The sequence below is a fragment of the Jaculus jaculus genome, chromosome 2 (genome assembly GCF_020740685.1).
Source record: "Jaculus jaculus isolate mJacJac1 chromosome 2, mJacJac1.mat.Y.cur, whole genome shotgun sequence".
NCBI lineage: Eukaryota > Metazoa > Chordata > Mammalia > Rodentia > Dipodidae > Jaculus > Jaculus jaculus.
In genome coordinates, this window is record NC_059103.1 from 170,707,770 (window position 1) to 170,731,429 (window position 23,660).

Below are 23,660 nucleotides of genomic sequence, written 5' to 3' on the forward strand. Positions count from 1 at the left end.
ACCACGGACACATGTGCCAATGTGGGTCTGGCTTTGTGTGGGTGTTGGAGAATTGAACCTGGGCTAACCGGCTTTGCAAGCAGATGCCTTTAACTGCTGAGTCATCTCCCAGCCCTAGGACTGATTTTTTTGTTTTGTTTTTGTTTTTTGAAGTAGTCTTACTCTAGTCCAGGCTGACCTGGAGTTCACTCTGTAGTCTCAAGATTTTTTTTTTTTTTTTTTTTTTTGAGGTAGGGTTTCAGTCTAGCTGGGGCTGACCTGGAATTCACCTGAAGTCTCAGGGTGGCCCTGAACTCTAGGCAATCCTCCTACCTCTGCCTTCCTAGGGCTGGGATTAAAGGTGTGTGCCACCATGCCCGGTTGATTTTTTTTTTTTTAATTAAGTAGAAATTTCATACGGACACATCATGTGTTGGTATCTCATTTCCCTCTTCCCTGCCCCCATTCCACTGAGGACCCTCCTCAGTGGGATTGCTGGTATTCACCCTGGGGCTGTGGGTTATGAGTTGTGAGAGCAGCAGTCAGTCATGGGTGGGGGGCAGTGTCTCTGGATATCCCCTCCCACCCTGTGGCTCTTTCAATCTTACCACCCCCTCTTCCACAAAATTCCCTGAGCCACGGTGGGTGTGCTTTAAGTCAACTTCAGTGTTGCGCTCTCTGCAACTTCTGGATTTCTTCTCTGGTGCATTTTGAGCATCCTCAGTGTCTGTCTCCATCACCCTGGCACATGTTGTCAGGCTCCCTATGGAAGCAACACTCTTGCTCATCTCATCTGGGGTTTCACCTAGACCCTGGCTGATGTGTGAGGGGTGGTTTATCTCCTCCATTCTTGCTGCCTTTTTGGAGTCTGCCATATTTCTGGGTGGCTCCCTGCTCTGAGCATGCACATCAAGAATTTTTTCTTAAATAGCAAAATAATGTTGTGTTTAAGTATTATTGGGGGGGCTAGAGAGATGGCTCAGTAGTTAAGGCACTTGCCTGTGAAGCCTAAGGATACAGGTTTGATTCCCCAGTACCCACATGAACAGACACACAAGGTGGCACATGTGTCTGGAGTTCGTTTTCAGTCGCTGGAGGCCCTAGCATGCCTGCTCTCTCTCTATGCCTCTCTTTCTCTCAAATAAATAAAATATTTTTTAAAGATGTTATTGAGCTGGAGAGATGACTCAGTGATTAAAGGCACTTGCTTCCAAAGCCTGCCAGTCAGGTTCAATTCCCCAGGACCCCACATAAAGTCAGATAAACAAAGGCTACATTTATCTGGAGTTTGTTTGTAGTGACCTATTCCCTACCCTCTCATAATGTTAAAAAAGAAAGAAAGAAAGCCGGGCATGGTGGTACACGCCTTTAATCTCAGCACTTGGGAGGCAAAGGTAGGAGGATTGTCATGAGTTCGAGGCCACCCTAGACTACATAGTTGATTCAAGGTCAGCCTGGGCCAGAGTGAGACCCTACCTCGAAGAACCAAACCAAAAGCAGCTGGGCACGTGCGTTTAGTCACTAGAGGCTGAGGCAGGAGAATCACTGGGAATTCAAGGCCAGCCTGTGGCTACAGAGTGAGTTCCAAGTCAGCCTACAGTGACACTCCACCTTGAACAACAAAAACAAAAGTGGGAATGGGAGTACTGAAATCAACCTCCCCAAGAATGTCAAGAAATGTCTTTTAATTTTGTCTATTGATTTTTAAAATAAAAACTTTTAATGAAAAAAGCAAAGAATTATCTCCCTTTCAATTATTTTATAATTAAAATGTATGCAGATGTCAGAAAATGTGACATTGAAATGATACAGAATAGACAATAGTGATTTGAATTTTAAAAAAATGCTTATCTGCGTGGGGAGATGGCTCATAGGTTAAAAGTGCTTTTTTGCAGAGCCTGCTGGCATAGACTCAATTCCCCAGTACCTATGTAAAGGCAGATGCATAAAGTGGCACATGCATCTGGAGTTCATCTGCAGTGGCAAGAGGCCCTGGCATACCCATTCTCTGACTCTCTCTCATCACGAATAAAAATATTTTTAAAATAACAATAAACAAATTGGGCTGGAGAGATGGCATAGCAGTTAAGATGCTTGCCTGCAAAGCCAAAGGACCCAGGTTTGATTCCTAAGAACCCACATAAGCCAGAGGCACAATGTGGTGCATACATCTGACGTTTGTTTGCAGTGGCATGAGGCTCCAGCACACTCATGCTGACTCTCAATCTGTTTTCAAGTAACTATTAAAATTTTACAAGAGAAAAATGCCTCTACTTACCATGTCAAACTACACCATCCACTGCACCTACCTATGGGCAGAGGTGAAATGTTATTTTATAAGGCTACATCAATGCTTTGAAGAAATAAACTGAGTTTATTTGGTATTTTTCCTATTTATTTGTTTGAGAAAGGATCTTACTCTTGTCCCTAAACTAGATTTAAATAGGAGGGAAAGGGCTGAAGAAATGGCTTAGCGGTTAAGGTGCTTGCCTACAAAGCCAAAGGACCCAGGTTTGATTCCCCAGGACCCACATAAGCCAGATGCACAAGGTGGCGCATGTGCCTGTACGTTTGCAGCAGTTAGAAGTCCCAGCATGCCCATTCTCTGTCAGTAAATAAAATTTTTTAATATTTATTTATTTGAGAGTGATAGAGGGAGAGAGAGAAAGAGGCAGATAGAGATCCAGCCACTGCAAATGAACTCCAGATGCTTGCGCCCCTTTGTGCATCTGGCTAACGTGGGTCCTGGGAAATCGAACCGGGGTCTTTAGGTTTCACAGGCAAGCACTTAACCACTAAGCCATCTCTCCAGCCCATAAATAAAAAGTTTTTTAAAGGAAGGAAAAAACACAAAAAAAGGTACTATGAACTAAATTTACTTAGTAAACCTCAAACCAATTTTGGAAAGAGGAACATTGTAAATGCATATAAATTAAAATGTACAGGGCTGGATAGATGGCTTAGTGGTTAAGCGCTTGCCTGTGAAGCGTAAGGACCCCAGTTTGAGGCTCAATTCCCCAGGACCCACGTTAGCCAGATGCACAAGGGGGCGTATGCATCTGGAGTTTGCTTGCAGTGACTAGAGACCCTGGCGCGCCCATTCGCTCTCTCTCTGCCTCTTCCTCTCTCTGTCTGTTGCTCTCAAATAAATAAAAATAAACAAAAAATTAAAACGTACATTCTAAATAACTTACTAAATTTTTTATTAAAACCCTTTTTATCCAGATCAAATCTTTCAAAATATTATAATCTGTGACTATAATTCTAGAATTTTTATGGGGGGGTGGTTCGAGATAGGGTCTCACTCTAGCCCAGGCTGACCTGGAATTCACTATGGAGTCTCAGGGTGGCCTTGAACTCACGCAATCCTCCCACCTCTGCCTCCCGAGTACTCAGATTAGAGTTGTGTGCCACCAAGCCCAGTGTAATTCTCAAATATGAAGAGTGTGACTTGGAGCTTATTAACTAAGATTCCCAATAAGAATGACCACATGTTTACCATAATTCATGCCCTAGTTATCAGTATCAAATTTTACCCAACCAGAACTCATTAAAAACTGTCAAATAAGAGAACTAAAGTTACGCAGTACAATTATGGAACTTCTGAGAACAGTTTATTAGTATTCATTGTCTAAATCTTCAAGTATATTAGTCTCAAGTTCAAAATTTTCATATTATTTGGAAAACCATTTCTTAAAATGATTGAAGAACATTTCAACACAGTTGAATAAATGCACAAATTGAATGTGTTATAGCAAACAGTAAAATACAATAATATACAATAACCCTGAACATTCTTTATTTAAAACATCAAGTTATTTAAAATGGGTAAAAAGCATAGGAAAATAAAATTTTTTCAAAACCCGTCACTTTAAGAAAGTATACATGGATTATAATAGATACAAAACAGGGAATTAATCATCATCTGTCATTAATGGGAAGATTGCATGTATTCAGAATAGTCATAATTTCAAGTCAGACAAAACATCAATGGGGGGGTGTTTCCTTCAGTCTCTTCAGAGGCGTCTTAAATTCCGTTTGCTTTGGGCACTTCCTGGGAGCGCGCCTTTGCTGTTTCTTGGCTTTGCTGTTCCTTTGCTACAATCTTCGGAGCCATGATAAGCGCACAGACATGACACACAAAAGTCAAAGCCACAGGCTTTGCGGCTGCACAGGCCCCTTTTCTTGTAAGGCTGGTACCTGGCTGGGGATTGGCACCTTGGGCAAGGTTTCAAGGCTTCATCAGTAAACAGAGTTCTGGCGACCTGCAGTGAAAGCGCACACACTGAATTCTCCTGTGTCGCGTGCCGAGGCGCTGTATTTCAAGCTCTGTAAATGCTTCTATTCGTTTATGGCAAATACTTACCCTAACAAACCGTTCCTGCTTACTGCCTGAGTGGGCAATGGAAGAGCAAGCTCCAGGTGTCAACACTTCTCCCCAAGGAGAGAGGGTTGGACTTTGCTCTTTCTGAGGAGCGGGCGCCCGAGCCTGTGCTTGCACTGATCGCAAGGCTGAGCGATTTAGGAGGTGGAGCCGGGTGGAGGCATCCTGGACATTAAGCAGAGCCCCCTGTGGAAAAAGACAAGGACAGACAACCTTGAGACAGCCAAAACCTTCCAAGATAGGACAGACAGCTTTCTGATGAGCATGGATTTATGCAAGCAGGATTGACTCCCTAGACCATCTCTTTGGAGGGAGGGAGTCTTGTCTCATCTAATATTTAAGTCAGAGAAATGTAGAAAGAAAGCGATAAATGTCAGTTTTCAGTTTATGTGGTCAATTTCATTTTCCAAAGCCGTGATTTAGCAAACTTTGAAAAGAGTTAGATAGTATATATTTCAGACTTTTTAGATCATGTAGTTACAGCTACTCAATTGTGGTACCATAGAAACAGCAGGAAAATTAGGGTCTGTGCTCCAGTAAAACTTGCTTTAACGATGTAGGTGGCCAAAAGTTCTGGGCCTGCAAGTCATGTTTTTAAGCCAAAAAGAGGTGGATTTTGTGGGGGAAAGGGGTATGAGGAGGGTAAGAGGTGAACCTTTTTAAAGTTTTCTATGGGATATTTGAAAGCCTACTGTGGAATTCTTCGAAGGCTTCTTACCTTATCCAAATATTGGAATAAGAATAAGGCTGTTTTATACAATAAAACCAATGTCTTAGGTTGATTTTTGCAAAGATCTGGTACTGATTCATTTTTATAGTTGCTTTAAACAGCATTGATTTTTTAAAAAAATATTTGCAAATAGAGTGTGTGTGAGAGAAAAGATGGGCACACCACGGCCTCTTGCCATGATGTTTGTACCTTTCTTTGTGCATCTGTCTTTATATTTGGGTATTGGAGATTTGAGTCCAGAGCTGCAGGCTTTGCAAACAGGCACATTTTAACTGCTGAGCCATATCCCTAGGCCCCAGCTTTGATATTTTAAAATGAATAAAAATCATCACTCATTTGATGTGGATTATTCAAATATCCAGTTAAACATATGTCAATTGGGATTGAAGAGATGGATCAGCAGTTATAGGTGTTTGCTTTCAAAACCTGACAACTTGGGTTCGATTCCCCAAGTATTCATGTGAAGCCAGATGCACAAAGTGGTGCATATGTCTGGCATTGGTTTACAGTGGCATGAGGCCCTGATGCACCCATTCTCTCTCTCCCTTTCTTCTTCCTCTGTCTTTCTCTGCTTGCAAATAAGTTAAAAATATATAAATCGAAACCTTTTTAAAATGTATGTTAATTACATTGAACAATAAAAATATACAATGTCTTTGTCAATTAAACCTCAATAAAATTGAGAAAAAATAGTCGGGCGTGGTGGCACACATCTTTAATCCCAGCACTCAGGAGGCAGAGGTAGGAGGCTACCCTGAGACTCCATAGTGAATTCCAGGTCAACCTGGGCTAGGGTTAGACCCTACCTCAAAAAAAAAAAAAAAAAAAATTGGGAAAAAATAATTAAAAATAGGAAGTATTTCCAACAAGTAATCTTTATAGCCTTCTACTTGTTATGGCTGGTAATGGAAAAGAAATAATATCTCTTTAAAAGAAACTGGCATTCGTAACCAACTATTACATGAGATTGGGTGGTTCAAGGTGGCATGGCCATAGACTTAATTAGCTATTAGAATACAATGTACTATGAGTGAATTTCTTTATATGTGCCAATGTAATTGTGTGTCCTCTCCTTTGACCAACTCCTTTGCATGTAACTGACTTCTAACTGGGGAGAGCTAAAACACAAGAAATTATAGTAGAAAAAATATAGGAAACACAGTTAGTGGGTTATGAAAAATTGGGTAATTAATAGTTTTAAAACATATGCATATGAATGATGAGCATGTGTTGGCCTTCAGACTTAGAATGGATGCAGCTGAACAGCAAATTTACTCAAGGACTCAGGGTTTGAGCCTAAGCTATGCCCATGATCCAAGAGCCTACTGAAATAGTCACTGCACCTTGATGCAATTGATGTGCATGGTGCAGAGGAGGAGAAGGAAAGGGGAGGAGAGAGGACAGGCAAAGAGAAAGAGAAGGAAAGAAAAGAGAGGGATCTAACAATGGAAGAGGGAAAAGAGAGAAGAGCGAGCTGGGGATATAGCTCAGTTTGATCCCCAGGACCACATAAATCAGGACTGGAGGACTGGGGAGACTGCTCGGTGGTTAAAGTTATTTACTTGCAAAACCTACTGGCCCAGGTTCAATTCCCTAGCCACTCATGTAAAGCCAAATGAGTATTTGTTTGCAGCAGCAAGAGACCCTGGCATACACAAGGAAGAAAGAAGGGAAGGTAGGAAAGAAGGGAGGGAGGGAGGGAGGGGGGAGGGAGGGAGGGAGGGAGGGAGGGAACAAACCAGGCATGGTTGCACACACTTTTAATCCCAGCACTTGGGAGGCTGAGGTAGGAGGATTGCCATGCTTCATCTCAATTATATTAAATCAAATTAGAAATCTGTTTATAGCCCTCGCACACCCATTCTATCTCTCTCTCTCTACTTCTTTTTCTCTCAAATAAAAAAAAAATAAAAAATAAATTTAAAAAGAGATTTGCTTATGTTGTTAATTTTTTTTGCACAGGTACAGTATGTATGGTGGTGGCAGTTTTTGTATGTGTATCTACAAAGTGAGTTCCAGGTCAGCCTGGGCTAGAATGAGACCCTACCTTGAAAAACAAAACAAAGAAAAAGCTTTTTTAAGGGCTGGGAAGATGCACAAAGTGGCTCATCCATTTGGAGTTCATTTGCAGCAGTAAGAAGCCGTAATACCTATTCTCTCCCTGTCTCTGTTTCTGTCTCTCTCTTTCTATCTCTCTGTGTGTGTTTGCAAATACATATATTACATATATAATGCAATATATATATATGTCACTAAATAGGACTGGAGAGAACTTAGGACACCCCCTCACCCTACACTTTCAACCTTCTGTTTAGTTGCAGTACTTCTAGAGCATTCTTGACAAGAGCATTCCAGACCACTGGAGAACACACACCAGAAAAATACATACAAGTGGGCCGGAGAGATTGCTTAGTGGTTAAGGTGCTTGCATGTGAAGCCTAAGGGCCCAGGTTTGATTCCCCATTACCCACATAAGCCAGATGTACAAGGTGGTGCATGCGTCTGGAGTTCATTTGCAGTGGCTGGAGGCCCTTGCATAACCATTCTATCTGCCTCTTTCTCTCTCAAAATAAATAAAACATTTTTTAAACATGTAACAAAAAGTATAAAAAACTAGGTGGTACATACCTTTATTTCCAGCACTCAGGAGGCAGAGGTAGGTAAATTACTGTGAGTTTGAGGCCATTCTGGGACTACACAGTGAATTCTAGGTCAGCCTGGGCTATAGTGAGACCTTGTCTTGAAGAACACAAAACAAAATAAAGTAAAATATAAAAATAAAATACCAAAATAACATAAGCATAACATGACATTAAAAAAAACTAAAATAAAAATGCTACAAGTAAGCAAGGAGTGGGGGTGCAGGTCTTCAATCCCAGCACTGGCCAGCCTGGGGCTAGCTACAGCGTTCACTTCCTGGTCAGCTTGGGCTACAGGAAGACTCTGCCTTGAAAAAACAAAACAACCAAAAAAAAAAAAGTAGGGTTGGTGGGGAGATGACTCAGAGGTTAAAGACAAACAAATTGCTTCCTTGTGAAGCCTGCCAGCCTCAGTTTGATTCCTCAGCACTCATGAAACCCCAAATGCACAAAGCAGCACAAATACCTGGAGTTCGTTTACAGCAGCAAGAGGCCCTGGAGCAATCATACTCACTCCTTCTCTCCCTCCTTTTCTCTCTCTCTCTCTCTCTCTCATGAATAAATAAAAATATTTGTTAAATACTACAAGGGTTTCCAATTATGAAGAGGATCCAGCAAATCAATGGCGTTCAAATGCTGTCAACAAGCAACAAAACCCAACTATATTCCACTTTCTATAAAGTTTAGAAAAAGTGAAGTTTATGAGTGAATGAAAGTTAAATGGAAAAAGTTGAAGGATAAGAGAGCCAGGTGTGGTGGCGCACGACTTTAATCCCAGCACTTGGGAGACAGAGGAGTTCGAGGCCAGCCTGAAACTTCATAGTGAATTCCAGGTCAGCCTGGGCTAGAGAGACCCTACCTCAAAAAGACAAAAAAAAAATTAGGTTGCCTGGAATCATTAGATATTTATAGAAATACATTTCAGAACTGCATTATATACATTACCTCAGAATTTGCTGTCAGTTGTGTGATATAATATTTCCTCCTCTGATTTGCTTTTTTATCTTGAGCAATAATTTCACGCCAATTTCTGCTGACTTTCCAAACACTAAAACAAAAATATTAATCTTCTGTTGTATTCCAAAAGATTATACTTTTCATATAGAGCAATTAATAATAAATACTTGTTTTAAATAGTATGGATAGTAAATGTAACCTAAATTTACACTAACAATAGGATATGATCAGCTCATTGTTTCAAACTGATTCATTCTATGAAAGAATTTCTATTAAAATGTTAGGATATGGTGGCATTATTTTGACAGATTACTATTTTTAAAATGGTCATTGAAAGCCAACATGATCCAGGCATAGTAGCTCACACAATGCCATCTCTCCAGCCCCCTATTGTTTTTTATTTTTAATTTTATTTAATTCATTTATTTGAGAGAGTGAGACAGGGAGGGAGGGAGGGAGAGAATGGGTGTGCCAGGGCCTCCAACCACTGAAAACAAACTCCAAACACATGTCACCTTGTGCATCTGGCTTACGTGGGTCCTTCCTGGGGAATGGAACCAAGGTCCTTTGGCTTTTCAAACAAATCCTTAACTACTAAGCCATCTCTCCATCCCTCTACTGTTTAAAAAAAAAAAAATTATTTACTTGACAGGGAAAAAGAGAGAGAATGAGCATGCTGGGGCCTCCTGCCACTGCATACAAAATACAGACATGTATGCCACTTTGTGGGTGAGGTTTTACATGGAAAATTGAACCTGGGATGGCAGGCTTTGCAAGAAAGTCCTCTTAACTGCTGAGCCATCTCCCACGCCCCATATCCCATATTGTTCTATGTTTTTATTCTATAATTTTTACTATTTATTTTTGCATATATATGTGTGTGTGTGTGTGTGTGAAAGAGGCAGAGACAGAATGGGCATGCCAGGGCTTTCAGCCACTGCAAACAAACTCCAGATGCATGTGCCCCTTTGCATTGCATTCTTGCATCATTGTAGATCTGGTTTATGTGGGACCTGGAGATTTGAACATGAGTTCTTAGGCTTTGCAAACAAGCACCTTAACTGCTAAGCCATCTCTCTAGCCCCAGCCTTTGTTTTTTGAGGTAGGGTCTCACTCTAGCCCAGGCTGACATGGAATTCACTATGTAGTCTCAGGCTGGCCTTGAACTCACGGCTTTCCTCATACTTCGGCCTCCCAAGTGCTAGGATTAAAATGTGCACCACCACTCTTGGCCTATTTTTTTTAAAAAATATTTATGAGACAGGGAGAGAAAGAGAAAGAGAGCAAGAAAATAAGCATGCCAGGGCTTACAACCTCTGTAAACTACAGATGCATGTGCCACTTTGTGCATCTGGCTTTGGGCGAGTACTGGGAAATTGAACCTGGGTCATTTGGCTTTGCAAACAAGTGCCTTTTAACCACTGCACCATCTCTCCAGCCCCTAATTTTTAATTTTTTTTTTAAAGTTCTTTTCTTTTTTCTTTAATTTTTATTTATTTGAGAGAGACAGACACAGAGAGAAAGACGGAGAGAGAGAGAACGGGCGCGCCAGGGCTCCCAGCCTCTGCAAACGAACTCCAGATGCATGCACCCCCTTGTGCATCTGGCTAACGTGGGACCTGGGGAACTGAGCCTCGAACCAGGGTCCTTAGGCTTCACAGGCAAGCACTTAACCGCTAAGCCATCTCTCCAGCCCAATTTTTAATTTTTTAACACTTTTTAAAAAAAATTTTCAAGGTAGGGTCTTGCTCTAGCCCAGGCTTACCTGGAATTCTCTATGTATTTTAAGGGTGGCCTTGAACTCATGGCGATCCTCCTATTTCTGCCTCCTGAATGCTGGGATTAAAGTTGTACGCCACCATGCTCAGCTAATTTTTTTAAAGAAAAATTTAAATAATTTGTTTTTATTTGAGAGAGAGAGAGAATGGGTACATCAGGGCCTCTAGCCACTGCAAAGGAACTCCAGATGCATGTGCCAATTTGTGCATCTGGCTTTACGTGGGTAACTGGGGATGGAACTACAGCCCTCAGGCTTTGTAAGCAAGCACCTTAACCACTGAGCCATCTCTTCAGCCCCCTGTCCAGTTAATTTTATTTAAGAGACAGAGGGAGACTGAAAGATGGCTCAGTGGTTAAAGGCCCTTGTTTGCAAAACCTGACAGCTGGCTTTGATTCCTTAGTGCCAATGTAAAGCCAGATTTTTAAAAAATTGGTACATTAAATATTATTTTTAAAAAGAGAGAGCTGGAGAGTATGGGCATGCCAGGGCCTCTTTCCACTACAAACGAAACTCTGGATGCATGTGCCACTGTGTGCATCTGGCTTTACATGGGTGCTGGGAAACTGAACCTGGGCCCACAGGCTTTGGAAGCAAGCACCTTTTAATTGCTGAGCTATCTCCCCTACCTCTATTTTTTTAAGATTTTATTTTTATTTATTTATTACAGTCAGAGAGAAGGGGGGGGGTGAGAGAGACAGCAAGAATGGGCATGCCAGGACTTCTAGCCACTGCAAACAAACTCCAGACATGTGGGCCACTATGTGCATCTGGCTTACGTGGGACCTAGAGAATCGAACCTGAGTCCTTAGGCTTTACAAGCATGCACCTTAACAGCTAAGCCATCTCTCCAGCCCTCTCCTGCCTCTGTTTTAATTTTATAACTTAAAGAATAAGGCCAGAAGCCTGAAAACATTAACAGAAGGTACTGACAATGCAGGACCAAGGTAATGCTTGAGTTGTCAACACTACTACATTTTATGGTCGCTACAGGTGCCATCCCCTCTAAGACAGTACGTATATGTCACATTTCAAAGGAGAGAAATAGGTAAAACTCATCCATTAAAGGGAAGCAAATGATAACATTGGCTATTTTCCACAACTTCCATTTGTTCACCACCCCTCGCATTAGTAAAGTGGTTAGAGTGTCAGATTCTGCAGTACAAATATGCTATGTGTGGAGAGTATGCAGAAGACATTGCTGAAATATGACCAGATATCAATTACTCACACAGTGAGCACCTTAAATTATCATCCAACTTTGTAACTAGTCCATATTCAGGTACTCAAACATATAAGAAATAGCATCTTTAACCAGGCATGGTGGTGCATGCCTTTAATCCCAGCTCTCAGGAGGCAGAGGTAGAGAAATCACCATGAGTTCAAGGTCACTCTGAGACTACATAGTGAATTCCAGCCTGAGCTAGAGCAAGACCCTACCTTGAAAAAAAAAAATAAAACTAGCATTTCTAGCCAGGTGTGGTGGTACATGCCTTTAATCCCAGCACTCAGGAGGCAGAGGTAGGAGGATCCCCATGAGTTCAAGGCCACCCTGAGACTACATAGTGAATTCCAGGTCAGCCTGGGCTAGAGTGAGACCCTACCTCAAAAGAAACACAAAAAATAATCACATTCTGGAGCTGGGACAGTCTTGGTGTGTAAGAGCACTTGTGCAAGCATGAGGCCCTGAGCTCAACCCCTCACACGCATGTAAAAAGCCAGGTGTGCCTGTCTCAAGGAAATAAAGTGGAAGGGTGACAGAGGACATCTGATGTCTTCCTCTGCACTCCACGTGTGCACACAGGCATGCACACCTGCACAAGAATGCATACACCACATACAAATTCTTTTGGACACAGGGTCTCACTCTAGCCCAGGTTGGCCTTGAACTCATGGTGATCTTCCTAGCTCAGCCTCCCAAGTGTTGGGATTAAAGGCTCTCAAAAAAAGAAAAAAAACATTTTTGAGACAAGCCCAACAGACTGGCCTTTTTTTTTTTTTTTTTTTTTAATGTGAGAGCAAGATAGAGAGAAAAAGTAAAATAGTTGGTACACCAGGGCCTGTAGGCACTGTAATCAAATTCCAGACGCTTGTACCACCTTGTGTGCATGTACGACCTTGCACACTTGCATCGCCTTGTGTGCCTGGCTTACATGGGACCTAGAAAGTTGAACATGTTCGGGATGGAGGGGTGAGGTGTGTGTGTGTGTGTGTATGCATGCGGGCACACATGCATGAGGGTGTGCATGTGAAGGTCAGAGGCTGACACTGGGTGTCTTCCTCCACCACTCACCTCTGTATTTTACTGAGTCAGAGTCTCTCATGCCCACAGCTTGCTGACTTTATTATATAGTCTAGTTAGTGAGCCTGTCCTATGCTCTGTGATTTCTGATGACCACCATGCCCACCTGGCATGTATGTGGGTTTTGGGGATCCAAAACCAGTCTTCATGTTTGCATAGCAAACACTACTTACTGAGCCTTCTCCTCGGCCCCAGGAAGCGAACTCTTGAATAAATCATTTAAAAACCTGCAGAATTAAGATGGGCATGGTGCTCATGTCTTTAATACCAGCACTTGGGAGGGTGAGGTAGGATGACAAACTGTGTCTGCAGCTAGCCTCAGCCTGGGCTAGAGAGAGATCCTGCCTCAAAGAGAAAAATCAGTTGTTTTCTCAAGAGTGGTGGCATAAAGACTAATCCCACACAGCTTCCAAATAACCTGCACTGAGGATGGGTGGAAGGAACTGAGAGAGAAGAGCTTTCAACTGAGGTGCAGATTGAAGCTTTAAAGTTAACAAGGCTGATTCTTTAATCTTAGACTGAATTTGCTTGCAATTCTATATTGGCTAAAGAACTGTATTGGCTAAAATCCTGGTATCTATACAAGATACCATCACCACTCAGAGAAAGGGAGATTTTACCTGGTATTGTGGATACTGAAAACATGAAAACTTTTCCTGTTTTTACTCATTGTACTCATTTTTAGCAAACCAGACAAGTACTTAAAAACAATATTAAATAGTTTATATTAGAATATTAAAAAAAAAAAAAGAGTGGTGGCATAAGCCTGTAATCCCATCACTTGGTGAGTACAGACAGAAACATCAAGGAGTTCAAGGTTACCCTCGAGTAGATAGAAAGTTCAAGGCCAGCTTGGGCTACATGAGATAGATGCTGTCACACAAAGAAATAAAATTTTAAAATTTGCTTCATGGTATGTTGTGTATATTTATGAAATCTGTCAATAAAAACGTTTTTAAATTACCTCTTGATTTTTTTTTCATTTGAGACATAGTCTTGCCATGTAGTTCAGACTAGCTTTTTGGGGGTAAGCCCAATAGACTGACCTTTTTTTTTTTTTTTTAATGAGAGAGAGAGAGAGAGAGAGAGAATTGGCACACTAGCGCCTCCAGCCACTGTAACTGAACTCCAGACACTTGTGTGGGTGCCACCTTGTGCACATGTGTGAACTTGCGTGCTTGTGTCACCTTGTGTGTCTGGCTTACATGGAAACTGGAGAGTCAAACATGGATCCTTAGGCTTTGCAGGCAAGCGCCTTAACTGCTAAGCCATCTCTCCAGCCCCAGACTAACTTTGAACTCACTATGTGCCCCAGGCTAACCTTGAGTTCAAGGAAATTCTCCTGCCTCAGCTTCCTAAATAGTTGTGCTTATAAGCCCTATGCCATCAGGCCCACCTTATATTTTTGCTTTTAAATAGAAGGAACTATACTAGTTGCTTCTACTGGGAAAGTCACTTAAATACCTCTGATACAAGACAACCAAAGATATAAAACACAAAACAAATTAAAAACTCGAACAACTAAGCCAGGTATGATGGTGCATGCCTTTAATCCCAGCATTCGGGGGACAGAGATAGGAGGATCACCGTGAGTTCGAGGCCACCCTGAGACTCCATAGTGAATTCCAGGTCAGCCTGGGCCAGAGTGAGACCTTACCTCGAAAAACAAAAACAAAAAACAAACAAACAGGGGCTGGAGAGATGGCTTAGCGGTTGAGCGCTTGCCTGTGAAGCCTAAGGACCCCGGTTCGAGGCTCAATTCCCTAGGACCCACGTTAGCCAGATGCACAAGGGGGTGCACGCATCTGGAGTTCACTTGCAGTGGCTGGAGGCTCTGGCTTGCCCATTCTCTCTCTCTCTCTTATCTGCCTCTTTCTCTCTCTCATTCTCTGTCACTCTCAAATAAATAAATAAATAAATGAAAATGAAAAAAAAAAAGGCGTGCATGACCACGTGTGACTGGTTTATAAAACAAACAAACAAAAACCTCGGACAACTTAGCTGGAGCAGTAGCACATGCCATTAGGCCTTTAGTCACAGAAATTGGAGGCTGAGGTATGAGGACCCCTGTGAGTTTGAGGCCAGCCAGAGACTACAGAATAAATTCCTGGTCAGCCTGGGCTAGAGTGAGATTCTCCCTCCAAAAAAAGGGGGGATGCTGGCTATGGTGATGCTCACCTTTAATCCCAGCCCTCTGGAGGCATAGGTAGGAGGATTGCTGTGAGGTCAAGGGCACCCTGAGTATACAGAGTCAGCCTGGACTAGAGGGAAACCCTACCTCCAAAAACAAACAAACAAACAAAAAGACAACTATCCAAGTCATAGAAAAACTTTCCAACTTCAAACAAATGAAAAGCAGGCTGGGGGTATGGATTAGCTGTTAAAAGCACTTGCTTTCAAATCTGGGTTCAGATCCACAGCACCCTCAGAAAGCCAGATGAAAAGTGGCATGTGCATCTGTGATCCCAATAAGCCTAGACAGAGAGAAGGAGAACCAGGAGAATCTGAAGCTTGCGTGGGGGCCGGCCAGTCTTTGCTACCTGGCAGTTCATGTCAGCAGCAAGAGACCCTGACTCAAAGGTGGAGCAGAGACTTGTCCTCTGATCCTCACACATTTACTGGGGCATGTGAACCTATACACATACGTGCATACGCACAGACAATGTAAATAATAAACAATTAAAATGGAAAATCCACAGGACCCTCTGCTTTAAAAACAAAAAGACAAGGGCTGGAGAGACAGCTCAGTGGTTAAGGCACTTGCAAAGCCAAAGGACCCAGGTTTGATACCCCAAGGACCCAAGTAAGCGAGATGTACAAGGCAGCGCATGTGTCTGGAGTTTGTTTGAAGTGGCTGGAGGCCCTGGCACACCCATTCTGTCTATATGCCTCTCTCTCTCTCACAAATAAATGACAAAAGCTTTATTTCCTAAATAACTTTCCTTACCTGTATAAACTCTCTGCGGTCAAGGAATCTAGAATCATAGCTAGAATATGTTTCAAATTTCTATACTTTAACTCTGTTAAGATGTCCAGCTGTTCTATACCCATCTTCTTGCCAATCAGTCCTGCGAGAACACACTGCAGTATAGCTATTTTCCCCTCATCGCTTTCCTCTAGGAATTCATGGGCATCCTTTTGCTGGAATCTTTTCCTTTTGCTTTGCATGAAGAGCTCATGCACTAACTGCAGAGCTGGAGTCCTTGACAAGTTCTCAAAGCTCACAGTCAAAACCTCACTCTTTGTAGCACTGCTCAGCTGACTCTCAGAGACGCCCAAGGTGTCAGCGCTGGCATGGAGAGTCTCCTTGTCCTCCTCTGTCTCTGACTGTGAGCCTTGCTCCCGAAGAGTGGACAGTCTTCTCGACCTTCCAAGATGCCTTGGCTTTTTTATCGTATCCCCCGCTCTGGGGGTCCCCTTGTGTTTCTGAAGTAGTTCTTGAAAAGAACCCTCCTGGTCAGAGAGAGAATCTTCTGATTTATCCCAGCTCAGTGAGCTAAAGCCACTGTCTTCGGGTGTTGAAATATTGCCTCTGACTGCAGAAGGAGGAGAAAGTGTTTGGCTTGCATTAAAGTTAATTTTTGCTACAAGATTACTTACTGGAGTCACAAATACGTTCTCATCTGTTCCATAGGTCGTCCCACTACCAACGGAGCTCAGGAGTTCACCATGTGTATTTTCATCGTTAACACTTAAACTGCTATCACTGAAGTCATGTGTGATAGAATCTTTAAAACTATTGCCCCGAATTGGAGATATACACTCAACTTCAAATAAGCCACAGTCATCTTTGCAGTCATCAATTGTTGAAGTCTTGCTCTCAGAAAAATTTAGCCTTTTGTTTTGACTGTTGGAAATCACTTCCTCTGTTTTTATAGTGCTACTTACTAACAGGTTAAAATTATTTTGCCTTGGAAAACCTGAAGCACTGCTTGGACTATGTTTTTCTACGTTAAGAACTTGGCTAGCACCACTGTCCAGAGAACTGCCGTGTGATTCCAAATCCCCCTTAAGAACAGGGAAAGATAAGTCCAACCTTCTGCGCAGTAAACATCTTTTTCTTCTGATTTTAGGAGTGTCACAAAGTTCTGGGCTTTGATCCTTTCCCTTCCTAGGAGAGACGAACACATTTCTTTGAGCGGGAGATTCCAAAGGCTTTGTTAAGCCAGGGCCTGATGTTTCAAGGTGCTCATAGATTAATGTTGGCTCTTTTTCGTTCTTCCCAATGAATTCTTTATTGTCAAAGCTGCGAGATTCTGACAACTCATGATGGCCACTATCTTGAAAAGATGATGTGGAACAAAACTCTCTGACGCTGGAGTGCTTGACATTAATGGCAGGCGATTCTGCTTTCCTCCCTCTACCATGGCTAACTTGACCTGGATACCTTCGAGACATCTTCAAACTCTCTGTTTCTATGAAGTGAAAACAAATTTATTCTTCCTTTGAAATGAAACAACTTATATCAAAATACATTATTTGAAGCTGGGCATGGTGTTCACACCTTCAGTTCCAGCACTTGGGAGGCTGAGGTTAGGAGGATTACTATGACTTTGAAGCCAGCCTGGGCTAGAGAGAGAACCTGTCTCAAAAAAATATTTGAGAGCCAGGCGTGGTGCACATGCCTTTAATCCCAGCATTTAGGAGGAAGAGGTAGGAGGACTGCCATGATCTTGAGGCCAGCCTGAGACTACATGGTGAATTCCACCTCAGCTTGGGCTAGAACAAGACCCTACCTTGAAAAAAACAACAAAAAATATTTGAGTACAAATAATAGGATTATAAAATAAGGGCTGGGGAGATAGCTCAGCACTTAAAAGATGCTATATTGCAATGCCTGATGGCCTGGGGTTTGACTCCCTAGGACTCACATAAAGCCAAATGCACAAAGTGGTGCATACATCTGGAGTCCATTTGCAATGCTAAAGGGCCCTAGAATCTTTCTCTCTCTCTCTTTCAAATAAATAAATTAATTAAAAAATAACTCTTAGAGCTGGGCATGGTGGCACATGCCTTTAATCCCAGCACTCACGAGGCAGAGGTAGGAGGAGTGCTGTGACCACCCTGAGACTATATAGTGAATTCCAGGAGGTCAGCCTGGGCCAGAGTGAGACCCCATCCAAAAACCAAAAAACAAAACAAAACAAACAAAAAAAAAAACAAACACCAAACTCTTAGGCTGGACATGGTGGCACACACCTTTAATCCCAGCACTCGAGGCTGAGATAAAAGGATTACCATAAATTATGGGCCACCCTGAGACTACATAGTGAATTTCAGGTCAGCTTGAGCTAGAGTGAGACCCTACCTCGAAAAACAAAACAAAAATAAAAATAAATAAATAAATAACTCTTGGAGCCGGGTGTGGTGGTGCGTACCTTTAATCCCAGCATTTAGAAGGCAGAAGTAGGAGGACTGCCAAAAGTTCGAGGCCAGCCAGAGACTACATGGTGAATTCCAGGTCAGCCTGGGCTAGAGTGAGACCCTACCTTGAAAAAAAAAAAAAAAAAAAAACTCTTGGGCTGAAGAGCTGAAGAGATGGCTTAGTGGTTAAGGTACTTGCCTGTGAAGCCTAAGGACACAGGTGTAATTCTCCAGTACCCACATGAGCCAGATGTGCAAGGTGGCACAAGTGTTTGGAATTCATTTGCAGTGGCTTAAGGCCCCAGTGCACTGAATCTTTCTATCTGCTTCGCTCTCTCTTGTAACCAAATAAGCAAAATAAAATTTAAATTTAAAAAATAAAAAATAACTCCTGGGCTGGAGAGATTGCTCAGTGGTTAAAGCTCTTGTTTGCAAAGCCTGCTGGCCTATGTCTGATTCCCCAGTACCCACTTAAGGACAGATGCATATGGTGGTGCATGCGTCTGGAGTTTGTCTGTCATGAGAGAGGCCTTGGCATGCTCTTACTCATTCTCTCTCTCTCTCTTGTAAATAAATAAAATATTTTTAATTCTCTATAATATAATGACATGTATTCCACTAAAACAACTTTTTGCTATAAAACCAAGAATTTCAGATTATGAATATTCAATTACTTGACTAACCATCACAAATATATCTTGACCTACTTAAAACCAATCTAACAGCCTTATTTTAAAAATATTTTACTTTATACTAGGGATGGTGGTGTGCTTCTTTAACCCTAGCACTCAGGAGGCTGAGATAGGCAGATTCCATGAGTTTGAGGTTTGCCTGGGCTACCAAGTGGGTTTCAGGTCAGGCTGGACTAAAATGAGACCCTGATTCAAAAAACCACATATATGTAGTTTTTGCTTTGTGGTTTTAACAAAGATACATATTTTTAGTTGTTTTGAGGCCGACATTAGTCAGGTAGATTGATTTGCCACTTTTTGTGTCTGGCTTTATGTAGGTACTGGAGAGTTGAACCCAGGCCAGCAGCCTTTGAAAGCAAGTACCTTTAAACACTGAGCCAACTCACCAGCCCTTGACAGGTTCTTGTTATTCATGTCTCAGTTTCTAAATAGTTCACGATACAAGGTCCCACACTAAAGGCTTAGAATCCCAGATAATAGATTATACAATAACTATTTATAGGAAAACCCCTTTCATAGTGTTCCTGAAGGTGCAAATAAGGAATTAAAATCAATTACTTAAAGAATACTTGATCTGCTGTGACAGGAGTAAGAAAGAACACTAGGAAATATTTAACTCCTTAAATTTTGCAATTATCACATTCCCACTTTATAGAAACTTAAATTACTTTTTTTTTTGGTGGGGGGGAGTCAAGGTAGGGCCTCACTCTAGCCTAGGCTAACTTAGAATTCTCTATGTAGTCTCAGGGTGGCCTCGAACTCAAGGCCATCCATCTATCTCTGCCTCCCAAGTGCTGGGATTGAAGGCATGCACCACCATGCCTGGCTTAAATTACTTTTTTTTTTTTGGATTTTCCAGGTAGGGTCTCACTCTAGCCCCAGCTGACCTGGGATTCACTATGGAGTCTCAGGGTGGTCTTGAACTCACAGTGATCCTCCTACCTCTGCCTCCAGAGTGCTGGGATTAAAGGCGTGCACTACCACGCCCAGCTTTTAAATTACTTTTTGAGACATGATCTCAGTATATAGCCCAGGCAGGCCTCAAACTCAAGATCCTCCTACTTCTCGGCTTCCTTAAGCAAGCTCTTTTAACTGCTGAGCCATCTCTCAGCTCACTCTTAACCTTCTTGAAGCTGGGATTATAGGCATGCACCCCCACACCTGGCTTCTGAGTTGAATCTTAAATGTAACTAATATAAGAAATGTCATTGGGCTTTAAAAAATTTTCTCCAGGTAATTCAAAGAGCTTCATTCCTTGAAAATATTCTTCAAGGCAATTTTTCTCCATTAACAGGCCCTGAGAAAATTTATTTTAGTTGTCTGTAATGGGATGATAGTAATATGTATACACACATGTCTATGTTATATCAGTTAAGTATGAGAGTAAATGGCATGTTCCAAAAGCAAATTGCTACACTAAACACAAAATTATTTCTTTTATGGAATAATGAATTGTTAGAAGATCATTTTTAACCGTTTAAACTTCTATTCCTTTTTGATAACTCTGACATCAAATGACCCTTTTGTGATCATTGCTAACTACACATGCTCAAGAGCCAAGATAATTAAACTTTGCTTTCCATAATTTGCATTAGAATTTAAAACATTTTTTGCTTTCAAATGTTCAAATTATGGCGATTCTGGTGCTTGAGAAGCCCACGCTTGATCAGGTGTTCTTTTCATTTTTTCCTTGAGAGCCTTTCTTATTTTTTATTTTTGGTTTTTCGAGGCAGGGTCTCTCTCTAACCCAGACTGACCTGGAATTGACTGTGTAGTCTCAGGCGATCCTCCTACCTCTGCCTCCCGAGTGCTGGCATTAAAGGCGTGCGCCACCACGCCCGGCTTCCTTTCTATTTGTTGTTGTTTTTGTTTTTTAAGGTAGGGTGCCGCTCAAGCTCACGCTGACCTGTAATTCACTAGGTAAACTCAGGCTGGCCTCGAACTCGGAGCCACTCTTATCTCAGCCTCCCGAGTGCTGGGATTAAAGGTGTGCGCCACCACGCCCGGCTCTCTACTTTTAAATAAAGTTTCACTTCGTAAAGTAAATATTAAATTCTGTTTTCAAATTACATCCCCACTCATGAATCTTTACCTCCTGTAAATCATTTTATTAGTTCTCAGTTTGGTTAAAACAGGTCAAGTAACTTCCAGAGTTTAACTATTCTGCTCCTTCAACACTAGGGGTCTCACCACCCTAGAATTTGGGAAATGAGCGGCAAATTCTTACTCGTAGGGGCACTGATAGTAATCCCCTCCCCTAAAATCCACAGGCTACGTCTCCTATCATAAATTTCATCAAGATGTCTGCTTCAAAACTTACCTTTTAAAATTATTCACTCACAACACATACTGCCTGACTCATTTTACTCTCAACCGTTCGTTGATGGGTCAGACATACTATCTCTGATGCTCCCGTGCAAAAACCATCCTCCCGGTAAAGGGCCCAGGACACGTATCTAGAAAGACTCTTAAAGACGCCTATTAAAAATCAGAGAATAAAGTGCATATTTGGCGGGACCAAAACCGAATTTCCTTCATCACTAAAAGTGGGGTGGGGGGAGGAGGGTTGAATCTTACCATCAGTAAAATCTTGAACTCTTAGGTATGCCAAAGTTAGGTGGGCTTCCAAACAAGAAAACCTCTCATCCTGGCCTCTAAAAGGAATGCCTCTTAAGGAGAGAAAGAGACCTTTAAACAATTAGCTGCATCGTGCACCGGCGCCTTAGGGGGGTGGAAGGGGGACTCGGGGCGCACGCTTGGGGGGGGGACTCGTCCCTGGCGCTGGAGAAGGCCTAAGCCATTCCCGAACTTGCGCCCGCCCGGCGCGCGGTGGAGGATTGCGGGTGGGGGCGCGGAATCCCCCCCACCGAAGACCCTGCCACGGCCTCGTTTCCTGCCGCCGGGTCTTGGAAGCGAGTGGACTCCCCAAGTTCTGGGGCTGGTCCCGGATCGGCAGGGTGAGCCTCGGCGCCGTGGCCCAGCGGCGGGTAACGGTCTCTCGGACGTCGTCGCTCGCGGGACCTCCCCGCGAGCCGGGCCGGGCGGGCGGCTGCGAGCACCGGGCGCCGGGGGCCGAGGGCCGAGGGCCGGGGTCGGCGCGCGCACGCAGGCACGCACGCTCGCGGCCGCCCAGCGGGCACACCTGCGCCGCCTCGCGCGCACCTGGACGCCGGCCGCGCGGACACGCGGACACGCGGCCCCGGGCCCGGGACGCCCGCTATGGCAACCGCCGCCCTTTCCCTCCTTCCGTTTGAACCGCCCGCGCTCAGCAACCGCCCCGAGCAGCCTCGGGTCGCTCTCGGCCACCCGCCCGCCCACCAAGCCCAGCTCAGCCTCCTCTCCGGGCCTCTCTGCAGAGAGACCCGGAAGGGGACAGGACACTAGACCCCAATGCCTGACCTTTGGTGTTTTCCCCCAGGCTGTGGGGGTGGGAATGCAGCTGACACATGGAATGAATGACCCCATGGATGCTAGGGGTGTGTATACATACATACGTACACACGCAGGAGAAGAAAACGACTTTGTTACTGTATATTTGGACGAGATTATGTTTGGGGGGCGGGGGCAGGACCAATGTCTCACGTAATCCAGGCTGGCCTGGAATTTACTATGTAGCAGAGGTTGGCCTGGAACTTTTGATCCTTCTGCCTCCACCTCCAAAATGCTGGGATTGCAAGCCATTAATCTTGGCAAGATTATGATTTTTTGTAAATTTTTGTTCATTTTTATTTATTTAAGAGTGACAGAGAGAGAGAGGCAGATAAAATGGGCGCGCCAGGGCCTCCAGCCACTGCAAATGAACTGTGGATGCGTGCGCCCCCTTGTGCATCTGGCTAACGTGGGTCCTGGGGAATCAAGCCTCGAACCGAGGTCCTTAGGCTTCACAGGCAAGCGCTTAACCGCTAAGCCATCTCTCCAGCCCCCAAGATTATGATTTTTAAGTGGTTTTTTTTTTTTTTTTTGCTTGTATTTTCTTCTCGAGTTTCTACACTGAACAAATAGATCTTGTAAATGGGGGTGGGGGAATCACACTATGTCACACACCTGTAATTTCTCCAACTCAGGAAGCAGAAACATCAGGATCCACATAAACTCAAGGCCACCCTGGTCTATACAACAGGTTTCAGGCCAGCCAGGACAATCATAGTATGACTCTATCTCAACAAACAAAAAACTGGGCTGGAGAGATGGCCCAGCAGTTAAGGCATTTACTTGCCTGCAAAGCCTAAGGACTGGAGAGGTTGATTCCCCAGGACCCATGTAAAACAAGATGCACAAGATGGTGTATGCATCTGGAGTTTGTTTACAGTGGCTGATGCACCCATTCTCTCTTTATCTGCCACTTTCTCAAATAATTAAATAAAAATATATTTTAAAAAGCCATGAGTAAATAAGTCTAAAATGTATGCATTGTTTACAAACATCCCTTTTTGGGCATCACAAACACCAAGTACCCTCAATGTCAAATACATTTTTAAAATCCTAATTCTTATTGAATATTTCCTAGGCATGTGTTTTATGTCAGACACAGTTGTGTTGGCCATTTAATAGCTCCTACCTGGTTTCCTTTGGGAAACTTCTTTTCCTGGGCCTACTCAAATGAGACATCCTACCTTAGCAGATTACCATCCTGGTTAACATCATTCTCATTCAGAACCTCAATCATCACTTTCTGGCATTCTCAACCTAGATGCCCCTTATATATCTAAATGTAATATGTCCAAACTCAAACTCACTAACAAATACTAAGCTCAAACTATGTGCTGGGTATTCACACAAAGATGATCATGCATGGTTGGTTCCTGTGTTAATGAGGCTTGTTGGTGAGACAGATGA

The 23,660-nt window shown here is 43.0% G+C and overlaps 1 protein-coding gene across 1 annotated transcript; it reads right to left on the reverse strand.

The window, feature by feature from the left end:
* Positions 1 to 3,849: 3,849 nt before the first annotated feature.
* Positions 3,850 to 21,566, reverse strand: Fbxo43 (F-box protein 43). Its single transcript, XM_004662972.2, has 5 exons — positions 21,402 to 21,566; positions 15,716 to 17,183; positions 8,678 to 8,780; positions 4,346 to 4,549; positions 3,850 to 4,244 (listed from the first exon to the last, which is right to left on the reverse strand). Exons 2-5 carry the CDS (start codon positions 17,164 to 17,166, stop codon positions 3,996 to 3,998), a joined length of 2,007 nt encoding a protein of 668 aa, XP_004663029.2. The 5' UTR covers positions 17,167 to 17,183; positions 21,402 to 21,566; the 3' UTR covers positions 3,850 to 3,995.
* Positions 21,567 to 23,660: the final 2,094 nt, after the last annotated feature.